The sequence below is a fragment of the Electrophorus electricus genome, chromosome 15 (genome assembly GCF_013358815.1).
Source record: "Electrophorus electricus isolate fEleEle1 chromosome 15, fEleEle1.pri, whole genome shotgun sequence".
NCBI classification, from domain to species: domain Eukaryota; kingdom Metazoa; phylum Chordata; class Actinopteri; order Gymnotiformes; family Gymnotidae; genus Electrophorus; species Electrophorus electricus.
The window spans coordinates 8,621,717-8,646,769 of record NC_049549.1 but is presented as its reverse complement, the minus strand read 5'-3'; the positions used below and the strand labels follow the sequence as shown (position 1 = coordinate 8,646,769).

Sequence of the window (25,053 nt, the reverse complement as noted above, 5' to 3'; positions counted from 1 at the left end):
GCAGCAGTTTTAAACCATTTCCTAAGCCACCTTTTTGGATTTTATATATATATATATATATATATATATATATACTTATTACTGCTGTACTGGGATATATCTATACAAGCAACATTTTTCATTAATAGGATTCTGCATTAACTTCTTTGTCATTGTCATCCTCATGTTTGAAGATCTCCTCCTCAGATAATGAAAATGACAAGAAGAAGAAGAAGAAGAAGAAGAAGAAAAAAAAGACAAAGAAAAGGAAGGTGAGGACTGCACAGCCTTTAGCTACAGATACTGGATTAGACTCTCAAGTGAAAGACAAAAACAAAATAAATAAAGAAATACTAAATAAAATACAAACAATGACCTAAAATTACCTTAGTGATGACAGCAGCACATGTTCAAGATTTCACTTGTCATTTGTTTTCAGTATTCTAGCTCATCTTCATCATCAGAGAGTTCCTCATGCTTCTCAGATAGTGATGATGATGACAAGATGAAGAAAAAGAAGAAGAAGAAGAAGAAGAAGAAGAAGTTGAAGAAGAAGGTAAAAAATGTGTTGTTTTTATTTTTGAGCATGGTGTAATTATAATTCCAGGAACTATATACAGATGGCAAAGCAGGTCAGATACTGAATTAAATCATGGCCTCTGACATGTAGTAAGTCCTTCATGTTCAAATATAGATGATAAGAGAACACACATGTCCATATGGTGAGTTCAGTGAGGCATCTCAAATTCTGTTTTCAGGATTCCAGCTCTTCATCATCATCACCATCATCATCTGACATTTTTTCTTCAAACAGTGACAGTGACAAAAAAAAAAAAAAAAAGAGGAAGAAGAAGAGAAAGAAGAAGAACAAGGGGGGAAAGGTGAGCATACTGAAGGAATCCATCCCACTTCTCTTTCTTTTATCTATTTCTCTCCATCATTCCATCATTCTACATATCTGTCCTGGGTGCAGACCCTATTTTCCAAAAGGGCTGTTTAGTGAATTAGCTTGCCTCACAGTAGTCTCAGTCCAAAAGTACCTCAGAGTTGTTTGATATGAAGGAGAAAAAGAAGAAGAGGCAGAAAAAGAAGAAAAACAAAGGAAAGGCCAAGCAAAATCAGGTGATGAGAGAAAGTTGTTTTATTATTTCACTGTGTGAGACTTTTTTTCTTATGTGGTGGAATTTCTAACAATCACTGCACCACCAAACATAATTTTTCTATAACATGTAGAAATATTTTATACAATGTGGAAAAACATTTGCATAATGTGTATAATCTTGGCCCAATGCAATTTTATTTTATACTTTCATAAAAGAAGCAGCAATACTTGATTTCAATCTCTCTCATGATAAATGTTCCCCACCCTGATACTGACTATGAGAATTCCATTTCAGCAGATGTCAGGGAGGAAAAAGAAACTTTACTGTATGGTATTTTGTTACATATGCAATATTTACATCTCATACTTCTTAAGATGTTAGAAAAAAGCCCAAGTAAGGAAGATTAAACAAGCAGTTTATGTATGATGTTAATCTTGACAACAGGCATGTTGTGGAATATTCTGGTTATTAATCTACTCTTTCCTTCGTGTTTGTGTAAGGACTCCAGCTCAGCCTCCGTGGCTTCACGTAACATTGATGCTGCAAATACAAAGAAGAAAGAAGAGGTACAGAAACCAGTTACAGTGTCGAACAAAGACACACATTTGGTGCATTGTCATTTAAACAATGCACCAAAGCGATTTTGGCATTTAACATTTGCCTATGGTTGGGATAAGTCATGCTAACTTGTGCACATTCGTTTGATCCAAAAAGACAAGTACCCATTTATTTCTTACATTTCTACTGTATTTATTTTACCTGAGAGCACTTATGCTTTCTGTACTATGAAGGGGAAAGCCAGAGATGAACAACTAAGCAGAAAGCTTGAGGCAGTAGGCCAGGATGAAGAGCAACACCAGCCCTTGCCAGATGACCCAGGCCGTGAAAGTCTGACGGAGGACACAGAGTGGTCCAGGCCATTGGGTGATAGCAGTTTCACCTGGAGGGGTGGTGCCTATCGCTCCACCAACCCTGGTCTTAGGTCAACACCAATGACCACAGAGGAGTCACACTACTAGACACTGAATGAGTATGATCTGTGATCCAAAATGTTTTGGCATAATGTTGCCTCTCTGTTGAGGTTGGTAGGAAGGACCTCCTTTGCTCAGGACACGTTCCAGCTTTGAAGGCCAAACAACGCTTTTTTTTTCTTGCACTCAAAGGTTTTTTGGTTTGAATCTCAGTTGTGCCATGTGTTTGTGGCCAAAGGGTGCTCACACTGGCAAAGCTGGGAGATAATGTTAGGAGTAAATGTTAGCTGTCATCAGAATTTCTAAGTGAACCATATCAGTCATGGTGGTGGTGTATAATCAGAGAGATACGTACAGTGCAGTCTACAAATGGTAATTCATGAGATTGAGGGGTGGAGCATTTAAAAAAAACACACACACACTTTACCAACATGTATTCACCATTTTGACTTTCATTTGAATCACTGTAGTACTTTTAAGTGACTTGTAGTAATACTGTTAGAAATAAATAAGGTAACAACAGAATTATGTGATCATGTTTTTCTTTTTTAATGCAACTATGGGAATGTCTGACACTGGATGATAGGACATCAGCACCTAGAGTACAATATAAATTAAATACATGTACAGTAAAACTGTGATGACATCTTGGTCAGTGCAATATCATCTGAGGATGGTAAATGTTTCCACTGTTCCTAGCCAGGCTGTGTTGAATATTTCTTCCATACAGCTGTACAGTCTGAATGAATATGACATGTTTTTATATTGTTGACAGATTACACAGTAGCTTTCTTTATCCTTCAAGCTGTGAAATCATATTTTACATTTTACAGCTACTGGAGAATTCAAATGACAAATTATTCTGCAGATTTTGTTATTTATATTGAAGCTGTCCTTCATTGTAATTATTATGAGATCACGCGGTCTTCATGCAACGAAGATGTACTTTTTTATTTATTTGAAATGAGTTGATCGCAGGAGACACGGATGCTTAGTTACAGCACCATCTAGTGGAACAAATTTCATTACAACGCCTCAACAGAGGTCATTACTAATAAGATAACCCACGAAAGTTGGAACGTTTGGCTCCAGGTTAGTGTTGTGAGTAAACAGGTTCTTGGATTAGTTTTGTTTTTCCTGCAAACTAACGTCATGGATGCCATCTCTGAGACGACAAACCGCATACTAACCTCCATTTCCCATCAAAGGGAATTGCGACCTATGCAGGCGACATAGCGATTACAAAACTAAGCACAATATCTAGTTCAGCGCGCTTGTTTTAAAATGTATAGAAGAAAAAACACACTAACTCCTCACCAAGAGCAACTTAAATAACTAAAAACTAACCTTGCCTAGTATTCTCATGATTAGGTACCGGAAGGTGATACTGTTTTGCGCAATTGTCCCACCACCTAAAAATGTAATGAACAATAATGCGGACCAAACAGTTGTCGGCTTTCTTCCCCTTTTACGTGGGAAGAAACTGCTTTAGAGAAAGGAACTGCGCCTGTTGCTTGCTTGCTCATGTACTTATTTATTTCACGTTAAAAATAATAGGTACGAAACGTCGTTCATTTTTCATCGGAAAGACACCTGTACTATGTTTGATTAGTAAGACGTGACATGGAAAAAGGAACTGACGTAATCAGTCTTGTCTGCGTCTCTCCCGGATGGGGCTGTCTTTACCTTCCTCAAGCTCAACGCCTTTTAAAGTAATTGCAGTAAAGTGCAGTCATATTCAGTACTGAGAACGCGTGAATAGCGCTTCATTTCAGTCTGCAAAAGAAGCTGGGCGAGTTTTTTTGACCTCACAAATTATGGATTTGGATTTAGCTGCGGGTAAGAACGTGATGTTCGCACTTCAAAGGTGTGGAATCGATGTCCGTTTAACCTTTAAAGTGTTGAATATGACCTCAAAGAAACTAAATATTTGTATTGCTTCGTTCGCTTTAAGCGTATGAGTAGTTTGTAAGACTAGCACATCAAACAAATACTAATATCGATTGCATTCATCTCTCTCTCTCTCTCTCTCTCTCTCTCTCTCTCTCTCTCTCTCTCTCTCTCTCTCTCTCAGCTGTTGGAAAAGATGATGAAGTAAAGAAAACCGAGGGTAAACAGGTGGAAGGAATCTTTGGTTTCGGAAAGAAAGACAAGGATAAAAATAAAGTAAGAAAGATGCCTTAAAATGTAAAACATTAAATCATTAATATAGACTATTCTTTAAAAAAATAAGTGAAAGTTATACACAGTAACTTTCACAATAAGGCTAAAATCACAGACGGTGAGTTTAGATTTCGGTTAGCATTATGAAAGATCCACTGATGCAATATCTAAAACTTGTCTGTGACCTCGAGCTTTAAGGTTGTTTGCAACTCAGTTTAAGGTTGAAAGCATCATGCAGTAGATATGTGTTCTTTCATAAAACAATCTCTACGGGTGCTGGTGTCCTGTTTGCTCATTTATAATGCATAAAGGTATGCATGTCTGTCACCATCCTCGATCTCACAGAATCACAAGGACAAAGACCAATGCAAAGATAAGGAACACAAAGACAAATCACACAAGAAGCCCAAAGAGCACAAGAAGCCCAAAGAGCACAAGAAGCCCAAAGAGCACAAGAAGCCCAAAGAGCACAAGAAGAAAGAAGGTGGCCATGGTTCTTCATCCTCTTCTTCCTGCAGCAGTGATGATGATTAGGTAATGAGCTTTTTGCTGCCATGATGGTCTCAAGACCAGCTCCCAGGTCTGTATATGTTCCACCGCTATTGGGTGGACCTCAGAGAAGAAGTGGGCGCAATATTTGTCTTCACCATATTGTGGTATTAGAAGTGCAGCCTGTAGGCTGGACTACCATAAAAAAGGCCATTCGTGTCTGCAGATAAAGCCAATATGTTGTGCTGTAAAACATTACATAGGTTGGCCCAGGCTGCCATAGGCAAGGAGAATTGCATTTGTGATTGAGGTCATTGTGTGGAAGCACTGGGGCCAGTTGGATGTGAAATCTCTGAAATGAGAGCATATTTTCTAAATAGTGAAATTTTCTGAATAGTTAGAAAGGTTCATATGAAGCCAAGAACGAGTTGTATTTATGAGGCTCCACCCAGATAGTTGAGTCAGGGACATGGGGGCAGATATATGTGTGCAAACCTAGTGAAATAATTCCCAGAAATATAGACTGACAACAAACACATTCCTACTGCTCTCCGTGAACAAAGTATCTTGAAATTTTTGGAAAGTTACCAGTGCCGTTTTTGATATTAACGAGTACAACTAGTACTGACATTACTGGTAATATCAAAACAGGTGCATTGCATTTAGAGCTTTCAGCTTTGAGCCTTTTGCAGTGTGTTCAAAATAAATTATAAATGCTTGAACAGGATTTTTAACTCACTGGAAGCACCCTATGAATTAAGTTATTAGCCGGTATATAAAGTCATATGATTGTGTAGGGTGTTAGGTATAGCAGTATATTTATTATTTAGAAGTAAATGTGGAAGGGTTAGAAGTTTTACACTGTAGATGAAAGGATGTGTGACAGTCTGTTTTGACAGTTCCCAAAAGTGCTTTGTCATGCTGACAGAGTCTGACTCTTCTCACTCTATGCTGAACTGCAAAGACCGGTTTGAGCTGTATGATAAAACACCCACCCTTGTCAGTGTTTTTTTTGTTTGTTTTTTTCAAACCATAAATTCTGGCCTGCCTTAAGCAACGGCTGATTTTATTTCTTTTTATTATTGTTTTATATATAACTTCTAACAGCCCAAAAAATTAATTACTGCATAATCAAAACTCTTCGTTGTTGTAACATTATTTGCATATTAGCTTCATGCTGCTACTGAGCTCAAACTGCTGAGTGAATATAATGGACAACATGCTGATTCATTCAAACTGTATGGTTCACCCATAGCATGTAACTTGGCTGATATTATCTTTCTTTTTTTTAGGGCTGAAACTGGAATGAAGAAAGGGTTTTGTTTTGTTTTCCTGACTGCACAACTATATAAGGCATTTGAATGGGATCGGTTCATACTGTAGAGGGAATAATCATTTGGTCATGTGCAAGACTGTGTATATACTTCTAACAATAACAGAATAATAAATACAACTGAAATGGTCAAATATTGATTTTTTTTTTTTTGTTCTTGTAATAATACCAAGATTTCTTGAGGGGTATTTTATAACTAAACATACACTAAAAATCAGTGTATGTTGGGTTTGTGTAATTTTCAGTATAACCACATAGTGGAGCTCTTTTAGTTTGAAAAATGGCTCATTGTGTAGAAAAAGTGAAACTTTCACCAGTAAGAATTACTTATTAGATAGTGCCTGTAATTACAATTTATCTTGACATGTTTGATGGTGATAAAAGAACAAACATGCAGGTAACATTTCACAAGTGTATACAAATTTGAATAATTTACAATGCAAAGTAACAACTGCTTGTTGTTACAACTCTGTGGGGAAAAAAATAACTACACCTAATCTGGAACTTTATTTTTCAGAAATGTCTATGCACACCTATACACGCTTATGCACTTACACAGTGGTCACTATATTAGGTGTACCTATCTTAGACTTTGGCTTTGTATAGAGGCTAGGTGAATCAGATGTAGATGGGTTATTATGTCTGTTCAAAAGAATGATTCTTTGGTTAACCTCTGCTCTCTTCATCCTGTTCAGTTTCAAATCACAGAACAACTGCAGATCAAAAAATGATTTGGATGGAAGACCTAGTACATTGTTATTGATGGCATGGTAATGGAATGGTTATGTGTTAACTTGATACAAATTGTAAGGTTCAGCAATTTCTTATGCTTTTTACATGCATCAGTGTAACAGCTATTATACTGTTAAATATATCCATCCAATAGTAGTTCTGTGGCCTGAAATTGTCAATAAAGGTTTTGAGGATGGCCAGTGTGTAACCAAAGATTGGATATGGACTCTTAATTGCAGACATACAAGGTGTTTTTAATAAAGTGGTTGATGAGTGAATAGAGATTTAAAACAATCTCTATAAAAGAATGCCAATAAAAGTTTTGCGCTTGAGTTGCTTAAATACCATATATAAAGAGTTGAAAGCAGAAGAGGAATGTCCCACTGAGGCCTCTGTGTTTCTCAAATACAGGTGTAGGTCATGTGACACCATGTAATAGTGCCTCTCCAGGTGGAACCAAATGTTGCTTCAAAAACTTCATAGTCGTCCCCAATAGGTACTCAGTTGAAATGTCAGACTTGCTCTGTACCATGTACTTTGTTCTTGGCTCTTTTTTCATAAGAATTTTTTCTAAGACTTTACTGAAGGGTGTGGTTTAGAAGGCTACATGACACCTACACTAGCCCTTTACGATAACTGACTTAAGCATTTTTAAATGCTTAAGCATAAACTGTCATAAAAGCTGCTATTGTCAAGTGTACTTAACAACTATGTCAAGTAACAGATATTTGTGTGACTTTAGGATGTGTCATGATACATTGTGAGGTGAAATGATGTAATATATGAGGGAGGCATAATGCTTTGATATGATACATTTTGGCAAATGAGGTTTTTGGTAAAGTTTAAGTGATGACTATAAAAAGATGCTCTGTAGAATCTCAAGTACTGCCATAAGAATAATATGAAAAACTGCTGTGTAAGTTATTTTAGTGAAGTTTTTCATGCTGGCCATTTTAACCTGTAATGACAGATTTAAGATTTTTATTAATCCTTATGCAATGCCATGACACTGTAATGATAGCATCATTATATACTTTCTCTAGCCCTTCAGTAAAGTGAATTGACTGAAAAATATACATTTTACATGAAAAGTAAAATACATACCATAAAATTAATGATACATAGCAAAAGTGTTGAATATTCCCAAATAATTTTATTAAAGGGGGACCAATTATATACCTTTTATACAAGCTAACACAGTTCAGTGGGGTCTTAATGAAATAGCTATGACATGCTTTGGTAAAAATACCACAAGGATCAAGCACCACAGCACACAGGATGTGGAGGAACAGAAAGATGAGAGTGATGATGATGATGATGATGATGATGTGACTGCACTGCTCAGGACCCAATGTTGAACATCTTTGCTCCGAGAGCATTTTCTCCATTCGGCTTCCAGCAGCTTCCATTGAGGGAGAGGTAAAATTTGTCAGATATTCAGCTCTGGACAGCCTGAGCAATCTCATAGACTCTGTCCACAGGTATCTACAAAGGCCAAAGACAGACAGAAACACATAGATGAATCCATGCACTGCTGGATTTCCAGGAGAGGGGGAGTAGACTAGCACCACCTGGGCAGTGGTAGTGCAGTGGTTTAGGTACTTGACTAGTAATCAGAAGGTTACCAGTTTAAGCACTACCACTGCCAAGTTGCTTCTGTTGGGCTTCTGAATAAGAGGCCCTTACCCTCAAATGCTCAAGTTGTATTCAGTGCACTACCTGCACAGGCAGCAGCTTCAGTGTCAAACGCTTCTGATAAAGAAATTAAGCTTATTTGCAATGCCCAAGCAAAGTGGCCTAAGTGGCTACCGAGGTCTCCCTGGCCCTTTGACTACATGTCAAGAATATGGCAAGGACTACCCTCTGCTTGGCATGAAGGTGGCATGGGGTGTCAGCTTCGGGGTGGCAGAGAATACTTGCACACCTGTATGGTATCCAATTTACAATACACCACCATCTACTGATGCCTCCAGGACACCTAACCCTGATTTCTTGGTAACAACACAAAATGATCAAGCTCAGCACAGCTCCTGGCCTGGAAACACTCTGAGTTCCTGATGAGGTCAGAGTTCACAGCTCCAATGCTGCTCTTGATGTGGGCCAGAGCTGCAGAAGTCATACAGAGCAAATTAGCTCCAGGAAGAGGAGAGAGTCAAACTACCCAAGCTCCTCTCACAGCTCTGAGAGGGAGAGCAGCCCCAGCAAGATGAGAAGATGAGAGAATGGGAATGAAAATCACTTCACTCAAGCAATAATAATAAAAACTTATGCCTAATTTTTTGTAAAAGTAATAAAGATGAAATCAAATTAAATGATTGTTTACCATAGCCTGTTTTACCGTTTTTGAGGGTCCAGCTCCATTTTGAGGGTTCATTTTTCATGATAAAAATATTACATATTTAAGATATTTCTTTAATAACACAATACGGTCCAAAGTCTTAGTTGATTGCCAAGAACTTCATGTTTATTCCATGATTTATTCAAACTAATATGAAAGTTTATTTAGCTGATTTTATTATTTAGCAAAATATTTATAGTAAACTGAAATATAGCTGAATATCTTGAATGCGTAATATTCAAACTATAATCTGTGTAGACTTCCAACATTGTCAGCTGTTATGATCCCTTAAAGAGTAATACTTGATATTGACTCAATGTGATAGTATGTGGAATTCTGCTGAAAAACTGTAACAATGTCAAAGGAGCTCAGTGAAGCAGTAAGAGCCCAATCTGTTCCACTAATAAACTACCCCAGCACGAAATCAGTTCAGTTCTTCATTGCACATAGCAGTTTTTTGGACCTGACTGAGCATACGATGCAAAATATAATGTCATTCAGAAAATGAGGGCTTAAGGATACAGGGTGAGAATTCTAGTACGAAACTGCTAATGTCCCAGTGCATACCAACAGAAGGCTATGATGTACCATGACAGCCTGAGCTCTGACGGCTACATTTACGTCCCGCTGGCGTTCCTGGTGGAATGTTGGCACTACCACACCAGGAATGTTTACAAGGAAGTGGACAAGGAAGCCTATAAGTGGATAAAGCAGGCCAAGCCATGCATCTGGTGGAAAACCATCAGCTACCACTATGTGCAGTGCACAAGTGACATGCTAGGGTTAGACTTAGAGAACACCTACCTGACTCAGCATGCCTGCAGGTGTCTACAACTGTATGGAATACCAGGAGGAGATGCACCTAAAGAATGTAGACTTCAAAGAGTACATGATAGCCTGAGAGGTTTCGTTTAGAGTAAAGGCAAATTCTCAACAATCAACATGCCCTGTCACTCAGGAATTTTGTGTTCTTGGCCCAATACCTGCAGCCCAAACCCTGCTGCGGGAAAGGTGCTTTGTTATAACATATACATGCTTATATTGAACTGAGAAGGCCCTCAGCCATGTAGCTACTGTATAGAATCAATTTTTTCCTCATTGACATTGGCATCCCATTTACTGACATCCCATTAACATTCACAGCAATAATCAAAACACAACTTTGTGTTCACAATTTTGTTAGAAGTAATCATTTTTCTATTATGTGGTCGCCTCGTCGAAACCCCTTACCCAGAAGCTTTGATTAAAAAGTATTAACCAAAAGCAACACTTAATATTTTACAATGCTTCTTCAAGATATATATCCAGTTCACTTCCTCCCTTGTTGGTTTGGTTGCTGGTTGCTATATATCTCTTGTATATGTTGTCCTGTATTGAGTAGTTACACACTGATGGTAGATTGGCTCCCATTTTGTTTGGTTGTTGGTTTGTCTCTGTTTATTTCAGTATTGTCAGTGTAGTCATTGTATGTTTTTTTGTGAGCTTAGTCAGTTGATTCTAGTGTGGTTTTGTTTGTTGTGTTGGCTTGGGCCACTTCTGAAGCAATTTCACAAGTTTCATGTATATTTCTGTACCTGAACACCAAAACTGGTATATACACTTTGCCATCACTCTGTTTGTCTGGCTTGCATTCCATTATCCATTATTATTGCTGTTACATTCAAACCCTATGTTACGGCCTCCCAGCCTAGAGAGGGTCATAACACCACATTAATGGCTGAGTGGTATCAGCGAAGGGGGGGGGGGGGTGTTGGGCACTGCATAATATGCCCGTTTTAACAACACAAAAAATGAAGCTCTACTAAGTTTCTAATTCTGAAGTTTGTAATGCTTAAAAGAAGTAATTTTACCAGAAAAAGTAGCAAACAATATTTATAAGGTAATCATTTATTTTTAGATTTGTACTATAAATTACACCTCACATGAGATGAAGAATTCAACTTTTGTAGACATCAAATGAAACTATTACTATTACAATTATTACTATTACTATAACAAATTATGCTGCATAGAGTCCTTATTATTTATTACTTATTTATTTTAGTTAGGAGGTACATGTCAAAGTAACATTCAGATAAATGTTACATTCACATAAACAGGACTCAAGGTTTCCCAGCAGAACAGTGCCCATAGCACCGAATGCCTCTGCTGGCTTGCCTACTTCCCATAGCACAGCCTGGTGACATCTCTTCCCTAGAAAGGTGATGCACACTCACCCAGCGATCCACATTATGTAAAAGAAAATGTGATTAATCAGACCAAGACACTTTTTTCCATTGCTCCATGGTCTAGTTCTGATGTTCCTGTGCACATTGCAGGCATGTTCAGCAGTAGATAGGGGTCTGCATGGGCACCCTGAATGGTCTGTGGCTAAGCAGCCCCATACACACCCCCAATGCAATGTACTGACACCTTTTTATCATAAACTGCATTAACATCAGTTTTTGCTACAGTAGCTCTTTTGTGAGATGATCTAGCCTTCACTTTGCATGTGCATCAGTGAGCCTTGGGCGTATGACCCTGTTGCTGGCTCACTCATTGTCCTTCCTGGGACCACTTTTGGCAGGTACTAATTGCTGCATACCAGGAACACCCCACGAGACCTGCTATTTTTACACATACTCTGACCCAGTCATATAGGCATCACAATTTGGTTCTTGTCAAAGTCGTTCAGATCCTTACACTTGCCAGTTTTTCCTGCTTCCAAAAAATCACCTTCAAGAACTGATTCACTTGCTATCTAATATATCTCACCCCTTGACAGGTGCCATTGTCATGAGATAATCAATGTTAGTCACTTCACCTATAACTGGTTTTAATGTTGTGGCTGTTTGTTGTATCAACACACTTATTTTGGCAATATTTGCACTTGTAAAACACGTTCAATAGAATCAATGCAAATAAACATCAATATAGTTACTTAGATGAACAAAATTATTATCCTTGATGCTCCCAGGCATTGCATGGTTTTGTTCAATTCCATCAGCAGCACAGTCAACGTAACATAATGAAATATTAATTAAGCAAACCAGGTATTGGAAGATGACTACAAATAAGTAAGTAAATAAATAAATAAATAAATAAAATACTGGATGACTTACTTGATTGATGTTATTTGTATTTATTCTCTATATAATATTAGTGCTTACTGCTCAGCTAAATCACTTTTGAAATCTATTTTCTCAGATGCCTACAACATTCTCAGAGTAGTATGGCAACCCTGTTTTTCCCTGTAATGGATGCTCACAGGACGTATGTCCTGAGAGGACAAGAGAAACCATGGAATTTGAGACCATGGCAATACTGTGGAGAATGAGGATTTACTTTTTAGAAGAATATTTGAGTCAAAACTGTTTATACAACTTTTGGGCAATTCCAAAAATTGTCTCAAGAGAATACCTTGAATATCACTCTGGTGTGCTTACAGTGAACTCAATAATGAATAGTTTGTGTTTCTATCTTTCTTATAACAATTCTGCTATCCATGTCTACTTTGATAGAAACACCATAGTCATTAACTCTGTATAAAAACACATTTATCAATGGTATAGTTTTTAGGGTGTTGCTGTGGAGACTTGGTATGCACCTATACAAATGCTAAAATATTAAATGTTTTATGCAAATGGCATACTATCAATAATAATTAAAATGATAAACTTTCAGAATCACATGTAAATACCTACAAATATACTGTATGCCATGTATTTTACTCCAACAGTATTTTATTCCAACAATGAATAATTTGAGTGAAATTTTGAATTAAGGTCAGTAATTTCCAAAACATCGTCAGACATTGCCAAGTTGTGCTCAGACATAAGTTCTATACCCGTGTATAACCCATGTCTTCATCATGAGGATAGTCCTTAAAACCACAGTACTCCCTGCAAATGTCTATCTTGGATTGATCAGCAGGCTGAAGGAAGTTCTGTGCCCCATAAAGCTTAGCAACCATATACATTATAAAAGGCCAACTATCAGGAGTCTGAGGATTGTGGGTTGTTCTTATGCAGTGATAGTTCCAGGCAATTGTAATTTCATTAAGCTCCTCCTAGACAATACGCATGAAAAGTGAATGAAGGATGCCACTTCAGCTACATCTGTCTTATTTTGTTCGCCAAAGTTGATTCTTTTGCACCTTCCTCTAGGGTCTGATGGTTTATTTGGACACTGTGTGATTCTTCTAAAAGCAATAACATTTCACAACTTGTGAATTCACATCTGAAGTATTCCTCAATGATAATATCCATTGCCTTTGTCCTACCTGCATCTGGACAATAGTAGACAATACTAGAATACCAATAATGACTTGCTATCACAAATGTATGAATGGGATGTATTTTAAAATAATGCCTTAGCATCTCAATATAATGACAGTATCCCAGAAAAATGACATAGCAATTCAACGAAAAATAAATTAGGTACTTTTTTTTCTAAGTGGTAGAAACGGACTTCCATAGTTATTCTCATTCATTTACATTTACAACATTTTGCATACGCTCTTATCCAGAGTGACTTACAAAAGTGCTTTGTCATTTACTCATAGAATGTATTGTTATGACCCCTTCTAGGCTGTGAGGCCATAACAAGGAAAAAGAAGTGCAAACAATTAACGTAATAGAAGTTGTGAAAAGTGAACAGCAACAAAACAAACAGAAGCACAAATGGGTAGGTTTTTTGGTGTATTTTACAAAGGTTATGATTCATAAACAAACAATCATACTGGTGCAAATGTCTTCAGGAGAGACCCAGGCCAAAATAACAAACAAAACCCACACTAATGAAATAAAACTACACAGTAACTAATCCTAACAACACAAGAAACATATAACAGACTTTCCTAACTACCTGGCACATAAACAGAGGCAAAACCCACACCCAACAAAAATGGCAGTCACTCTAGCACCAGTGTCCAACACCAAAGTACCAAACAAACAATATTTACACCTTTTATACAATCTATATATGCATATACACAACAGCTACTGAAGCACAGGGGCAAAGCCAAAGAACGAAGTCCAAAAATGGGGCAAACAAGGTCATACACAAAAGTCATACAAATTTTCAAATTATAAGACAAACAAATCAACAAACTACAACTTACAAACCCTCTCTTCTCTCTTCTCTCTTCTCTCTTCTCTCTTCCCTCTTGTGGGAGGGGCCATTAAATAGTAAGAGCAGTTGTCCCAAAAACCTGGCGAGGAATGGCAGAGTCCCAAATGGGGGGAAATCTCGGCACACACACACACACACACACACACACACACACACACACACACATCTATCTTTCCATAACAGTATCCCAGCCAGTACAGTAGGTTAGAGGAGTTCAAGATTCCATTGAACTAGAATACTGTTGTAATACACGGATGAATTCTGATACCTAGAAGTGCAAAACACATATAAGGTCTATCTCAGACAACAATAAGTGCAATAAGAAACAATACCCTACAATAAGTACTAGAGTTTTAGTTACTCAACATAGGTGCAGAATGAATGATCATTTAATCTTCCACAAATAGATGTCTTCAGTCTGCATTTGAAGACTGCAAGGGACTCTGCTATGTGGACATGTCCAGACATATATTAATTCCCAGAGGGTTTCTGAACATAACTTTTTAACAGTGATGGTAAAAACTATCAATGTAAAAAACCTAAAATATATCTGCTACACAACAGTTGTTCATGTCATTCTTATGACAGTATAGGAGATACTGCAGAGCATTTTTGAAGTCCTCACTTTTGATAAATTCTACCAAGAGACTTGGCAAGCTGTGCCATTGTTATCTCAACCTGACATCAAGTTGCCAAAAGCAGCTTTTATAATAGTTTATGTTTGTTGGAATAAGCATATATAATTGTTCATGTATGCTTGTCAGTTGTCGTGAAGGGCTTATGTAGGTGTCATATAGCCTTCTAACCTGTGCCCTTCAGTAATGTGTTACCTATTTATTTATTTGATAAACATTGGTCCTTTTATTGGCCTCTTCAATAGATATTTGTATGTGCAAGGCCTAACGTCATGACTAACAAAAAATACCAACAGATGCCATTGGATCTTAAAAAATAAGATCTGTATCTGTTCAAAGCAGTAGAAGAACTGGATGGACTAGTATAACCAACATTGCAGACAATTCACCTTGACAATTATGGGTTCGACATAATAGTAAGTACCAAGGAGCTTCAAAGCACTGATGGATGCTGGAAGTGTGTGGCAGCCATTTTGCAAACGTTTAGATGATTGCTACTACATAAAAAAGCAGAGGGGCAGCAATGAGGGCTGGAAATAGTGGCAAAATGTTCTTTTTGTCTTACCCACATTGTGTGTGATGATAGCAGACAGCTAAAAGACAGCTAAATGTACTATATAATTCACTCATCAGCATTGAGCATGTACACTCCTTTTACTGACTGTAGTGTTGCATAATTCATTGTTCTTCCCCTTTCTTATGCCTGTTGCTTGAAATTCAAATATTCATATGTGCAACATGTGTTGCTAATGTGTGTGCTGGAGAATTAGAGATTTTCACCTGAAATGCAGTGTTTCTCTTGAAAGTGCAGAATGTTTACATCACAGTACGAAAAAAAAACTGTAGACATTTCTATACTGTGCATTCTGATATTTCTGTGCTGTGTATTATATCTATACTGTGCAAATCTCAAAGCAAAGAAGGCAAGTAAGCCATACATCCTAGTTTACCCACATTGGGATGGGGAAATATTACATTTCAACTTTAAGTGCAAAGTAAATTTATTCCATGGTCACAGAATAAGGATGATTTCCCTGTGTAAGAACAAGGAAAGACCAAGCATAAAGTATGCTAATTGTGATTTCCTGATGCAGTACTTTGATGAATTAAGTAGCTATACTTCTCCAGGAACTGGTGAGCTGAGAGAGGGAGAGGGAAGACTAATTAGTTCCACTAGTTATGGCTGTAACGTGTTTGAGCGTGTTTACTAAATACAACTGTACTCTCCAGATAAGAAGACTTTCCTGCTTGTAGGCATCTCACATCCTCCGTCAAAGTGTGAGCAGCCCGTCCTCTTACTTGCTGCCAACCTTCTCATGGCAACCTCCGAGCAAAGTGTTGTTTTCTCTTACCACATCCTATCAATCTTCAAAATATTGCACAGTCAATACATCTGAAGGGTTTGGAGAGTGGGGGTAGCAGCGAGGTTTGGTACTCAGGGTGGGGGTGGTCTCTGCAGGGATTAAGACCCTTTGCAGAGATTTGAGGGTCAGAGATGACATATGATGACATATGATGACATATGATAACAAACTAAATTTCTTTGCTTGAATATCTATAACATCCCATATATGACCAACACAGTCAATAGTTCCCCTACACATGACAGACTTCATACTGGTCACTGATCTATCTTGTGGATATTTCCTTTGTACCGCTGATTCATTCCAATCATCTCTGAATATATATTAGCTAGCTATCTAGAGGTAACAAAATGCACTATACAGTAAAATCAGACTGAATATCAACCTTGAGGATTCCAAATAAATAGTATTTTCAACCATAATTTTCTTTATAGGGGGTTTATAAACTATTATCTTTTTTATATAATTTGATAACTCCAATTTCAGGCAGTTCTGTTTTTTATAGACTGTAGTTTTGTAAAGTTAATTGCCAGGAATGCTGTCGCTGTCCTCATGCTGAAAATTGTCCGTATTAAATGGTCCTAATTAAATTCCAGAATTTAATTTTATCACCTGTCTAAATTGTGGTGGCAGGATGGTTGTTGCATGTAAGCTGTGCTGTTTGTCTGCCAGTAAAACTATTAAAGTATTATTAATATTATTTTAGTAAGATCTTCTTTATTTTGCATTGTTTTAGTTTAGTAAGATTAATTTTATTAACTACACACATTTAAAGAAGTGAAACTTACTGTTATAATAACATTTTCTCAATATGCTACGTATTTCGTTGCTTTGCTAAGACATCAAAATCATCAAGGAAATAAGTAGCCTATTAAGAAAATTACTCTTAAAAAGTAAGTAGACATACGTAGCTATAATCCTTTTTCCCGACGTCAGTATAAGCATTCTGTTGACTTTGAACTATGACATGAACTATGACAGGTACTGAACATTTTATAACCTTATGAAAATCTCATTAGCAACCACGGCTAAAGTCGGCCGCAGGGAGGCAGACTTTGTGAAGCGCACGCTCTTTCTCTCTCGCCAGCACCAGAGGAGGGCATCGTTTCTTCTTGCTCTGGGTGGCGTCACTGGTCTCCAGGCAACAGTCGAACAGACTCTTCAATCAATGCTGGGTACAGAACATCGCTCTGCAACGAAGAGCGCGCGTGCAAATGAACATCGGGGCACCAGCGGTCAAGACGAGACGGCGCGCGAAGCAGTGACACTTATACAAATCTTTTGCAGATTTGTCTTTTAATAGTACCAGAAATATAAAGTGTAACACAATGTTAATGCACGGAGGACAATGAGCATACCTGCGGACATCGGACAAAGGACGGTGATTCGTTAAGAGAGGAAAGGACAAGGGCGCACGGCGATCACCAAGTTCTCTCAAGTGATATCATTCGGCTCGATTCGTAAAGAAATGGAGAATTTATATTTTTAATAATTTATTAACTGGTTCCTCCCATATATTACAAATACCAGCACGATACTATATTGAAGACTAAATCGATGTATTCAGCTTCAAAGAACAGTTATTTTTCGCTTAAGAAACTCTGGAGAAATTGACTTTGAACGGGCATACCTAAAATATTATCTATTAGTTCAGAAAATGCTGAAATTTCACAATTCCGACCTACGGATTGCTTGGCTGTTGTTCTTTTGCATGGAAGGTAAGCGAAACATAACTAAGTTATATTTATTGCATTTTTTCCCTCGTTCAAGTTTCGCTGTGGGCTAAACGCAGAGTGGAAGTGTCGTTAGAGACTGAATCGTTAATTCGAGTTTGTTAAAAATGTATATGAGTGAATTGTAAAGGCAGTTTCGGATCTTTAGGAAGAAGTCTCGTTTATAACGTGAGAGTTGTTCATAGCAGACTGGTTAAGAGTTGGTTACGGTCAGTAAGTAAGCCTGTCCAACTGTTTATTGGAATTTGGTCACAAATTTTAATCCGTCTGTCAAATGAAGGTTAGGCCTACATACAGTGCTCTCAAAACCCAACAGAGTTTTACATTCCTTTTGCCTATTATCTTGTTATTATTTCGATACTTTTAGTACGTAGTCCGGTGTGTATATCTTGTTGTTGTGAAATTGTGAATATACTGGATACGGAGCGCTCGGTGTTTGAAATGGAAACGGAGAGCCAGACCCTGAACGTCTGCGTCCTGTAATCCCCAGATTAAGAGCACCCATCCACGTGACAAGATCTGACGTCGTCAGGTGCAAGTAGGGTTTGGAAGTTTGTGTACGACAACAGGGGCACGTGCTTTTTACTTGATCCCGTGCGTGCTTTTGAGTTGACTTGTTCTGTACTATGAAGACGCAGTAATGAGCGGCATTTTATGATGACAGTTAAAAACACTGCGCAATCATATGAACTTTATTGTAGAATTTGACTAAAAGTTTATCTGTTGAGGTCGGTGGTCCATTGAGTTCTCCCTCTGGCTCCCGAGATACGACAATCCTTAATTACAATCTTTTTTTTTTTCTTTCTAATTACGGAGTTACAGTCAATATAGGAAATCTCTGATTTCCTCCGCACACAATCTGTGCGTTCTGCTTGTGACAGCTAAAAGGTGAAGGTGAAGCGCATAGCCGTTTTTGTACATGGCGGATATGCAATTACCACGTGCATGTAGAGTTCGATCAGCATCTGTTAAGGGGAAGACAAACGGATTAAACACATGTTAATTGGCCATACTGGTCAGTGAACAAGGTCTAACAACCATTGCGGTTTGCACCATTTAACGTGTATCGGTGTCTGATTTTTCTAAGATGTCTGCTAATGACCTCCAAGGAAGGTGCTCTACGTTTTTTCGTTTGTTGCGGTATATTGAGGTGCAAAATATGGACAAAGTGATGTATTGCGATTATATTGACAAATACAATGTGCCTTTTGCACAGTGATGAGCCCTGGACATGGTGAAAGAGTAGCATGCATTATTTTAATCAAAATGATTAAAGTTTTGGATAATTTAAATGCTGTCAATCATAAGAACAGCCACCTAACACTCAACTGGAATATCTGAGATTAATGAGGATGCTCACAGAAATTTTAACTTCTGATTTGCATTTCAACCCTAGCCTTCTAGTGGTAAGGCCAATATTGTGGTAGAGATGAATGAGTGATATATTGTGCAGCTTTACATTGAGTGAATCCATATTCGTTTACCACATGACACAGAATAACCAACTTCATACCAGAATCTTGAATCTGAATTTATTTTTAGTGTAGTAGCTGTGTGAGAGCAAAATGTAAGATCTGAAGGTCAGGTTGAAATGTCTCAAAAGGTTGAAACCCTATAAACTAGATTTGGTGGTTAACAAGCTAACTTCAGGCTTATCATTTACAACTTCACTTACAACTATCGCTTACAGCTTCAGCAAAGTTATATTTTGACTGTCTTATACCACTTAACCCAGGTGGGTCTGCTTGTCTGTCACATGGCAAGACTTTTGCCCATTAATTTTGCATTTGCTGCCATTACAGAATGGGTCCGTGAAGGAAACATCCAACCTAAGATAAACTAGAGAGTGCATGGCCCAGGAAGAACCCAGCACATTAATCCCCATATAAACAAAGAGGAAGAAAGAGAAACAGGGAGAGAGAGAGAGAGAGAGAGAGAGAGAGAGAGAGAGAGAGAGAGAGAGAGAGAGAGAGAAATGAGAAATTTGAAGTTATGTTTAGCCTTTGATAAAGACTAATAATAAATGTTTAGGGACCACAGTAGGTGATGGATTGGAGAGGAAGGTGTGTGTGTGAGTGTGTGTGTGTGTGTGGGTGAGAGAGAGAGAGAGTGCATGCGTGTTTATGCATTGCACTGTGTCTGCATGATGGTATGCTTCAATGTAGTAGAAAATGCTGGCATAGTCTCAGGCGGCGGGGGGGGCAGCATAATGCAGTTATGTCTGAAGTAATGTTTACTCATTCCTGGGGCTCTGTAGAATAGCCACAATGATGGATTAGTGAAAGAAAAAAGGAAAGAAAGTGTGTGCAAAAGAGAAAGAGGGATAAACAAAGTGGAAAGTCAGAGATAGATAAAGATAAAGAATGAGCGAGGGACCCACTGCCACTTTAGCCATTCTCTCTATGGTTAGTGTTCATGCTGCTCATTTGGTATTGCAGGAAGAGCAAGGTGTTAGCAACACCAAGGTCATGGGTTTGATTCCCAGGGAGCACAAAACTAGCACTGTCATAGTGCTATTTGCTCTAGAAAAGAGCATCTGCCAAATGCTGTAAATGTAACCTATGTTGTGCTGGTCTAGCTATGATGATACAGCCTTAAGGCTAGAGAACCAATCAGATATGCCAATCAATGCTGCCAATTAGAATTAATCAGAGCTGGAGGCATTGGACATTTCAACAAAAGCACTGAGTACCACTGCTTCAAAAGTGTTCAGGCAATTGAACAGAGTTGTTTTAAGCCCAAGCTAGAATACCAGAATAGATATAAACAGATATAATAAAAACTAATATTATGAACTGAGGAGCTTTTCTTCTGCTTATTATATGCTTATCATCCATCATAGTTGCAGACATTTCATATTTTCAAACTTGCCCAGTAGCTTGTGATCCTGTGGATGCTGTCATCTTAATATCAGAACGTCCTCTGCATTCTATTCACTTCTAGGAGGAAATAAAACATTTTCATGCTCCAGTTGATGAAATATGAGAAAGGAGGTGTTCTCAATTTTCTGCTCGTTGCTTTTGTAGTGTGGCTGAAACTTATACAGAAATTTGCATTGGGAAATAAATCATTGTGAAGATATGCTTCAGCACGAACTGCGAATATGTGAATAAATATGGAAAAAAAACATCCACCAAACAGGCAGAGAAGATTGTGGTGAGTGCTGTGACCATAATCATGGTTGTAACAGTGACAATGGGGAAGGGGGGTCCTTTATTAATACAATGAAAGGTTGAAACAGAAAGCTGGTCTGTCAAAGTTCTACTTAGCGTTGGCATGAAAGCAATGGTGATCATGCAAATAGACCATTTTGCTCCTTCCTCCCTCTAACACTTTTTATTTTTTGCCACTAAAAAGCAGGGCAGCTGGGCTGTACATGGGACAGATGGGAGTTTCCACCTCGATTATCTTCAGCTAAAAATAACCCCTCAAAAATTAAATGACCATTGGGACGATACAGAAAGTATATGAGTGTGAGAGACAGAAAGAGCAGAGAGAGAGAGATAGAGAGTGAGGAAGGAGAAGTGAAAAGGCACTAAAGATGTCTGCCATGCCTCATTTCAGAGGAGATCTATCAATAAATGATGCAGGAATTTCAAGCCACAGGGGGGGTGAGTCACCTTCTGAAGAACCTCTGTAACAGTGACAGAAGCAGCCACAGTGGCTCTATCAGCCAGGCCTCTGAAGAGCTCCTCCCTGTCTGCTATACACAATACACAAACTAGAAAAAAGCTCAATTTCCCTAGTCAAAAGTGCTCCCAAATAAACCATCAGGCCCCCTGAACATGATCTGGACACTCCTGAGGGGTGTTGGCGGTTGGGAGTGGTGGTGGTGGTGTGTGTGACAAAACAAAGCTAGCACTGACAGACCGCCAGCCTGATGATCTACTCCAGAGATACAGAGCTTGGAAGTCTCAGAGGTGCACAGTGTGATGGTCAGTCAAGGACAAGAATTTGTCAACTTTTAATAGAATCAGATGAAAAAATCATTTGAAGATTAGCCAGCTGGTTTGGGTCCAGTTGGGGGGGAGTAAATCTTTAGTACACACTGTAAAGTGCTAATATATTTTCTATTGAAATTGCACTTGTCCTTCAGGAGGAAACATGAGGTGAAGGTTGCCAGTCTCTTAAAGTCCACCTCTATTGCCAATGTGATGCAAACATTCTAAGCTATAACTGGAGAATTCACATCGAATGGTGTTCACCAGACTCTTGCTCTACTTCTGCCATTTTCATCAAGCTAATCATTAAAAAAAGGCTTATTAACAATGAAATAACACAGGAAAAATTGTCTCACATACATAACATTCTAGGATGACAGCTGAAGAAAGGGCTTATTTTTTTAAGACTGTTACAACCCAATCTAGGCTCCAGACCATAACAGGGAAAGGAGAGACAGCAAAAAGGATATAACAGAGAAAAAGGAGATATTTATTTCATAGAGGAGTGTGTTTCAGGAGATGACAGGACCAAAGTAATAAACATAAAGTCCTAGAACAAAAACAGAGCAGATAGCATACCTAACAGAGAAAATAACAGACATAAATGTTACAACAATAACCAGCCCTAACTCCCTGAACCAAAACAGAAGACAAAAAGAAAGCTCAAAATAAACGGTGTCATCTCCCTACTCCCCAAACAACGACCAAACATATAACGACAAAATAATTATAACACACTATGTACACAATTTACAGCGGCAACCAATTTCCATATGGGGTATAAGCGACGGTCATGAATGGGGTTACAAAGCCGAGGTCAGAATACCAAAGGTCTAGCCCAAAAGCATGGGTTATAAAACGAAACACACACTCTCAAGAATTACACAGACATAACAGGACCAAACACAAACTCTCACATACTCACAACCACAAGAACCTATTCACAAAGGCACAAGTCAGTCAATTCAACGAAGTAGTACTAGTGAAAAGTAAGAGGAAGTTCCATTCTCCCTCTCTTCTCACTCAGATGGGATGTATATTGAGGTGTGAGGTGGGACAACCAATCAAGAAAAAGGGCAACACAATCATGGAGGACCGTAAGCACCTGGCTTGACGCATGGATGGAGACGTGGACGACGAGACACCACCTGAAACAGAAAACGTACAAAAAAAAATGACCCACCTGTGGTTGCAACAAAGACATTCTGAAGTCTAATTACACCTATGTTTAAAAGCGTACTGAACAAGCAAACATGCTACCCCCTGTTTAGACCACAAGTTTAAGCATAATGCTGTGCTATTACATTTTGTATTTTGATTGGCCAAAGGCAGGACCAAGAGGGCAGGAGTAAAATTGTAAACAAAACAGCTGGAGAGATCAGTGTTATTGAGTTCCTTGTTATTTCCCTGTATGTTAAATGGCCAACAACCAGCTCTTTTTAAACTCCCCAGGTTTAGGTGCATGAAGGTTCTTTAGCATGCTGCTGTCGAAAGACACATGGTGTAGTTTTATAGCACTGATGCTACAGTGTGGCATCATGTGATCAGGTGATGTGCAGCCGGTGCTGGAGATTGATCTAAGCAAACTGTGTGATTATTGCATTACTTACTTATTACTTATACAGCACTACTGATAAGGTTTCCAATGTGAAATTGAAGAAAAAGAGACTGCACTTTATCATGTCAACATCCTTCCTGTGTAAAGCATTTTAAAATATTGGACTTCAAATTAAAAGTACTAAATAAATATTTAGATTCTCCTTCACTGGCTCTAAATCCTGGATTTTCATACATCAAATGTCTTACTGTCTCTGATTTTACAATTGCCAGTTGCACCATCTTTATCAAAGTGTTTATTCAGAAGAATGATAACTTTCATTCCTTTCATATGGTGATCTGCTGGGTGTAAAATCTTTGCTTGGTACTCTTGTATGAGTTCCATGGCACCCAGCACCATGTCTCTACCATGTTTGTGCCAACAGCAGTGGCCCTGGTGTCAAAAATAAATAAATAAAAATTGCTGATGAAACAGGCTGAAGTTGGCTTCTAGAAATATTCCATATAAACTTACAAAATGGAACCATTAGGTTGAAACCTTTTTAGAAATCTTATATAACCTCTGCTTGATTAGCATAACACTTGCCTATTTAAATATGTATTTACATCAATATTGTCATTTTACCATTATTGCAATATTCTCTCTTGCCATCTTCTGATCTCTTGGCATATGATAAACCTTCAAACTCTATTATAATATACACTGGAAATTGCAGTACACATCATCTGTACAGTACAATTTTCAGTATATTGTGGCTCTTTGAAAGAACTATACAGTGAGTCAAAATGATCACTGGGAATGCAAACACTACTACAGAACTATTACATTGTTTCGCTGATAGATGCCAAAAATACCAAACAATTAACAATATCAAAACACAGCACCAGTGATCCGCAAACAGCATCTGTCAGAGCCACAGCAAGGTGCCAATGCATGGACGCTCATCTGGGGGCTCCATGATGTACTTTCAAGGGGAACGTGTCACTTTGACTTTGGCATGACAAGATTAAGCTTTTCAAAATGGGAAGCTTGTGCTAATTCACTCTAGCAGCATCTGAGGATGACACTGTGAGGACACGTTTGGGGAGGGGGCATTGATCACACAAAATCACACACAAATGTATATAAACAGAATAACAAACAAAAAAACACTGGCTTCTTTACAATTCCTCGAATACTCTGCTGCAGCTCTTAGGGCTTACAAAAGATAAATAGGTGGTAAGGTTAAATAAATAGGTGGTAAGGTTAAAATGGTGTGTGTATATGTATGCTTGTGAGAGCAGTTCTGTCTGTCTGTTGATGGGCATTGTCAGAGAGTAACCCTGTGGTACTGGTACACATCATAAAAACATGCACCTATAATACTCAAGGGAACAGGTATGTGTGTCTGTGTGTCTGTGTGTGTGTGTGTGTGTGGGGGGGGGGGTTATATGCATTATATGCTATAGTTCTGGCTGAGTTAATTACATAATGTGTGAGTTTGTGGGGTAAAATTATATTGAACTTTTAAAGAGAGGATTATGCAAAGGAAGAAAAGAAACACATAAAAGCCTACTCTTTAATCATGGTTTTTGGTGCCCAAAGATTTTTTCCTGTTATGAA

General features: G+C 38.2%; 1 protein-coding gene and 1 long non-coding RNA gene across 2 annotated transcripts in view; both read left to right on the top strand.

Annotated features, from left to right (window-relative positions):
• The first annotated feature begins 3,723 nt into the window (after positions 1–3,723).
• On the top strand, positions 3,724–6,172 carry LOC113583423. Its single transcript, XR_003411285.2, has 4 exons — positions 3,724–3,892; positions 4,128–4,219; positions 4,562–4,750; positions 5,998–6,172. It is a non-coding gene; the product is annotated as an uncharacterized LOC113583423 (long non-coding RNA).
• An 11,231-nt stretch (positions 6,173–17,403) lies between these two features.
• The window catches only part of igsf11 (immunoglobulin superfamily member 11), a 75,523-nt gene continuing 67,873 nt past the window's right edge, over positions 17,404–25,053 (top strand). The window contains exon 1 of the mRNA XM_027019761.2: positions 17,404–17,937. Within this exon, the coding sequence (XP_026875562.2) occupies positions 17,877–17,937 (61 nt within the window). The 5' untranslated portion in view covers positions 17,404–17,876. The remainder of the gene's footprint in view (positions 17,938–25,053) is intronic.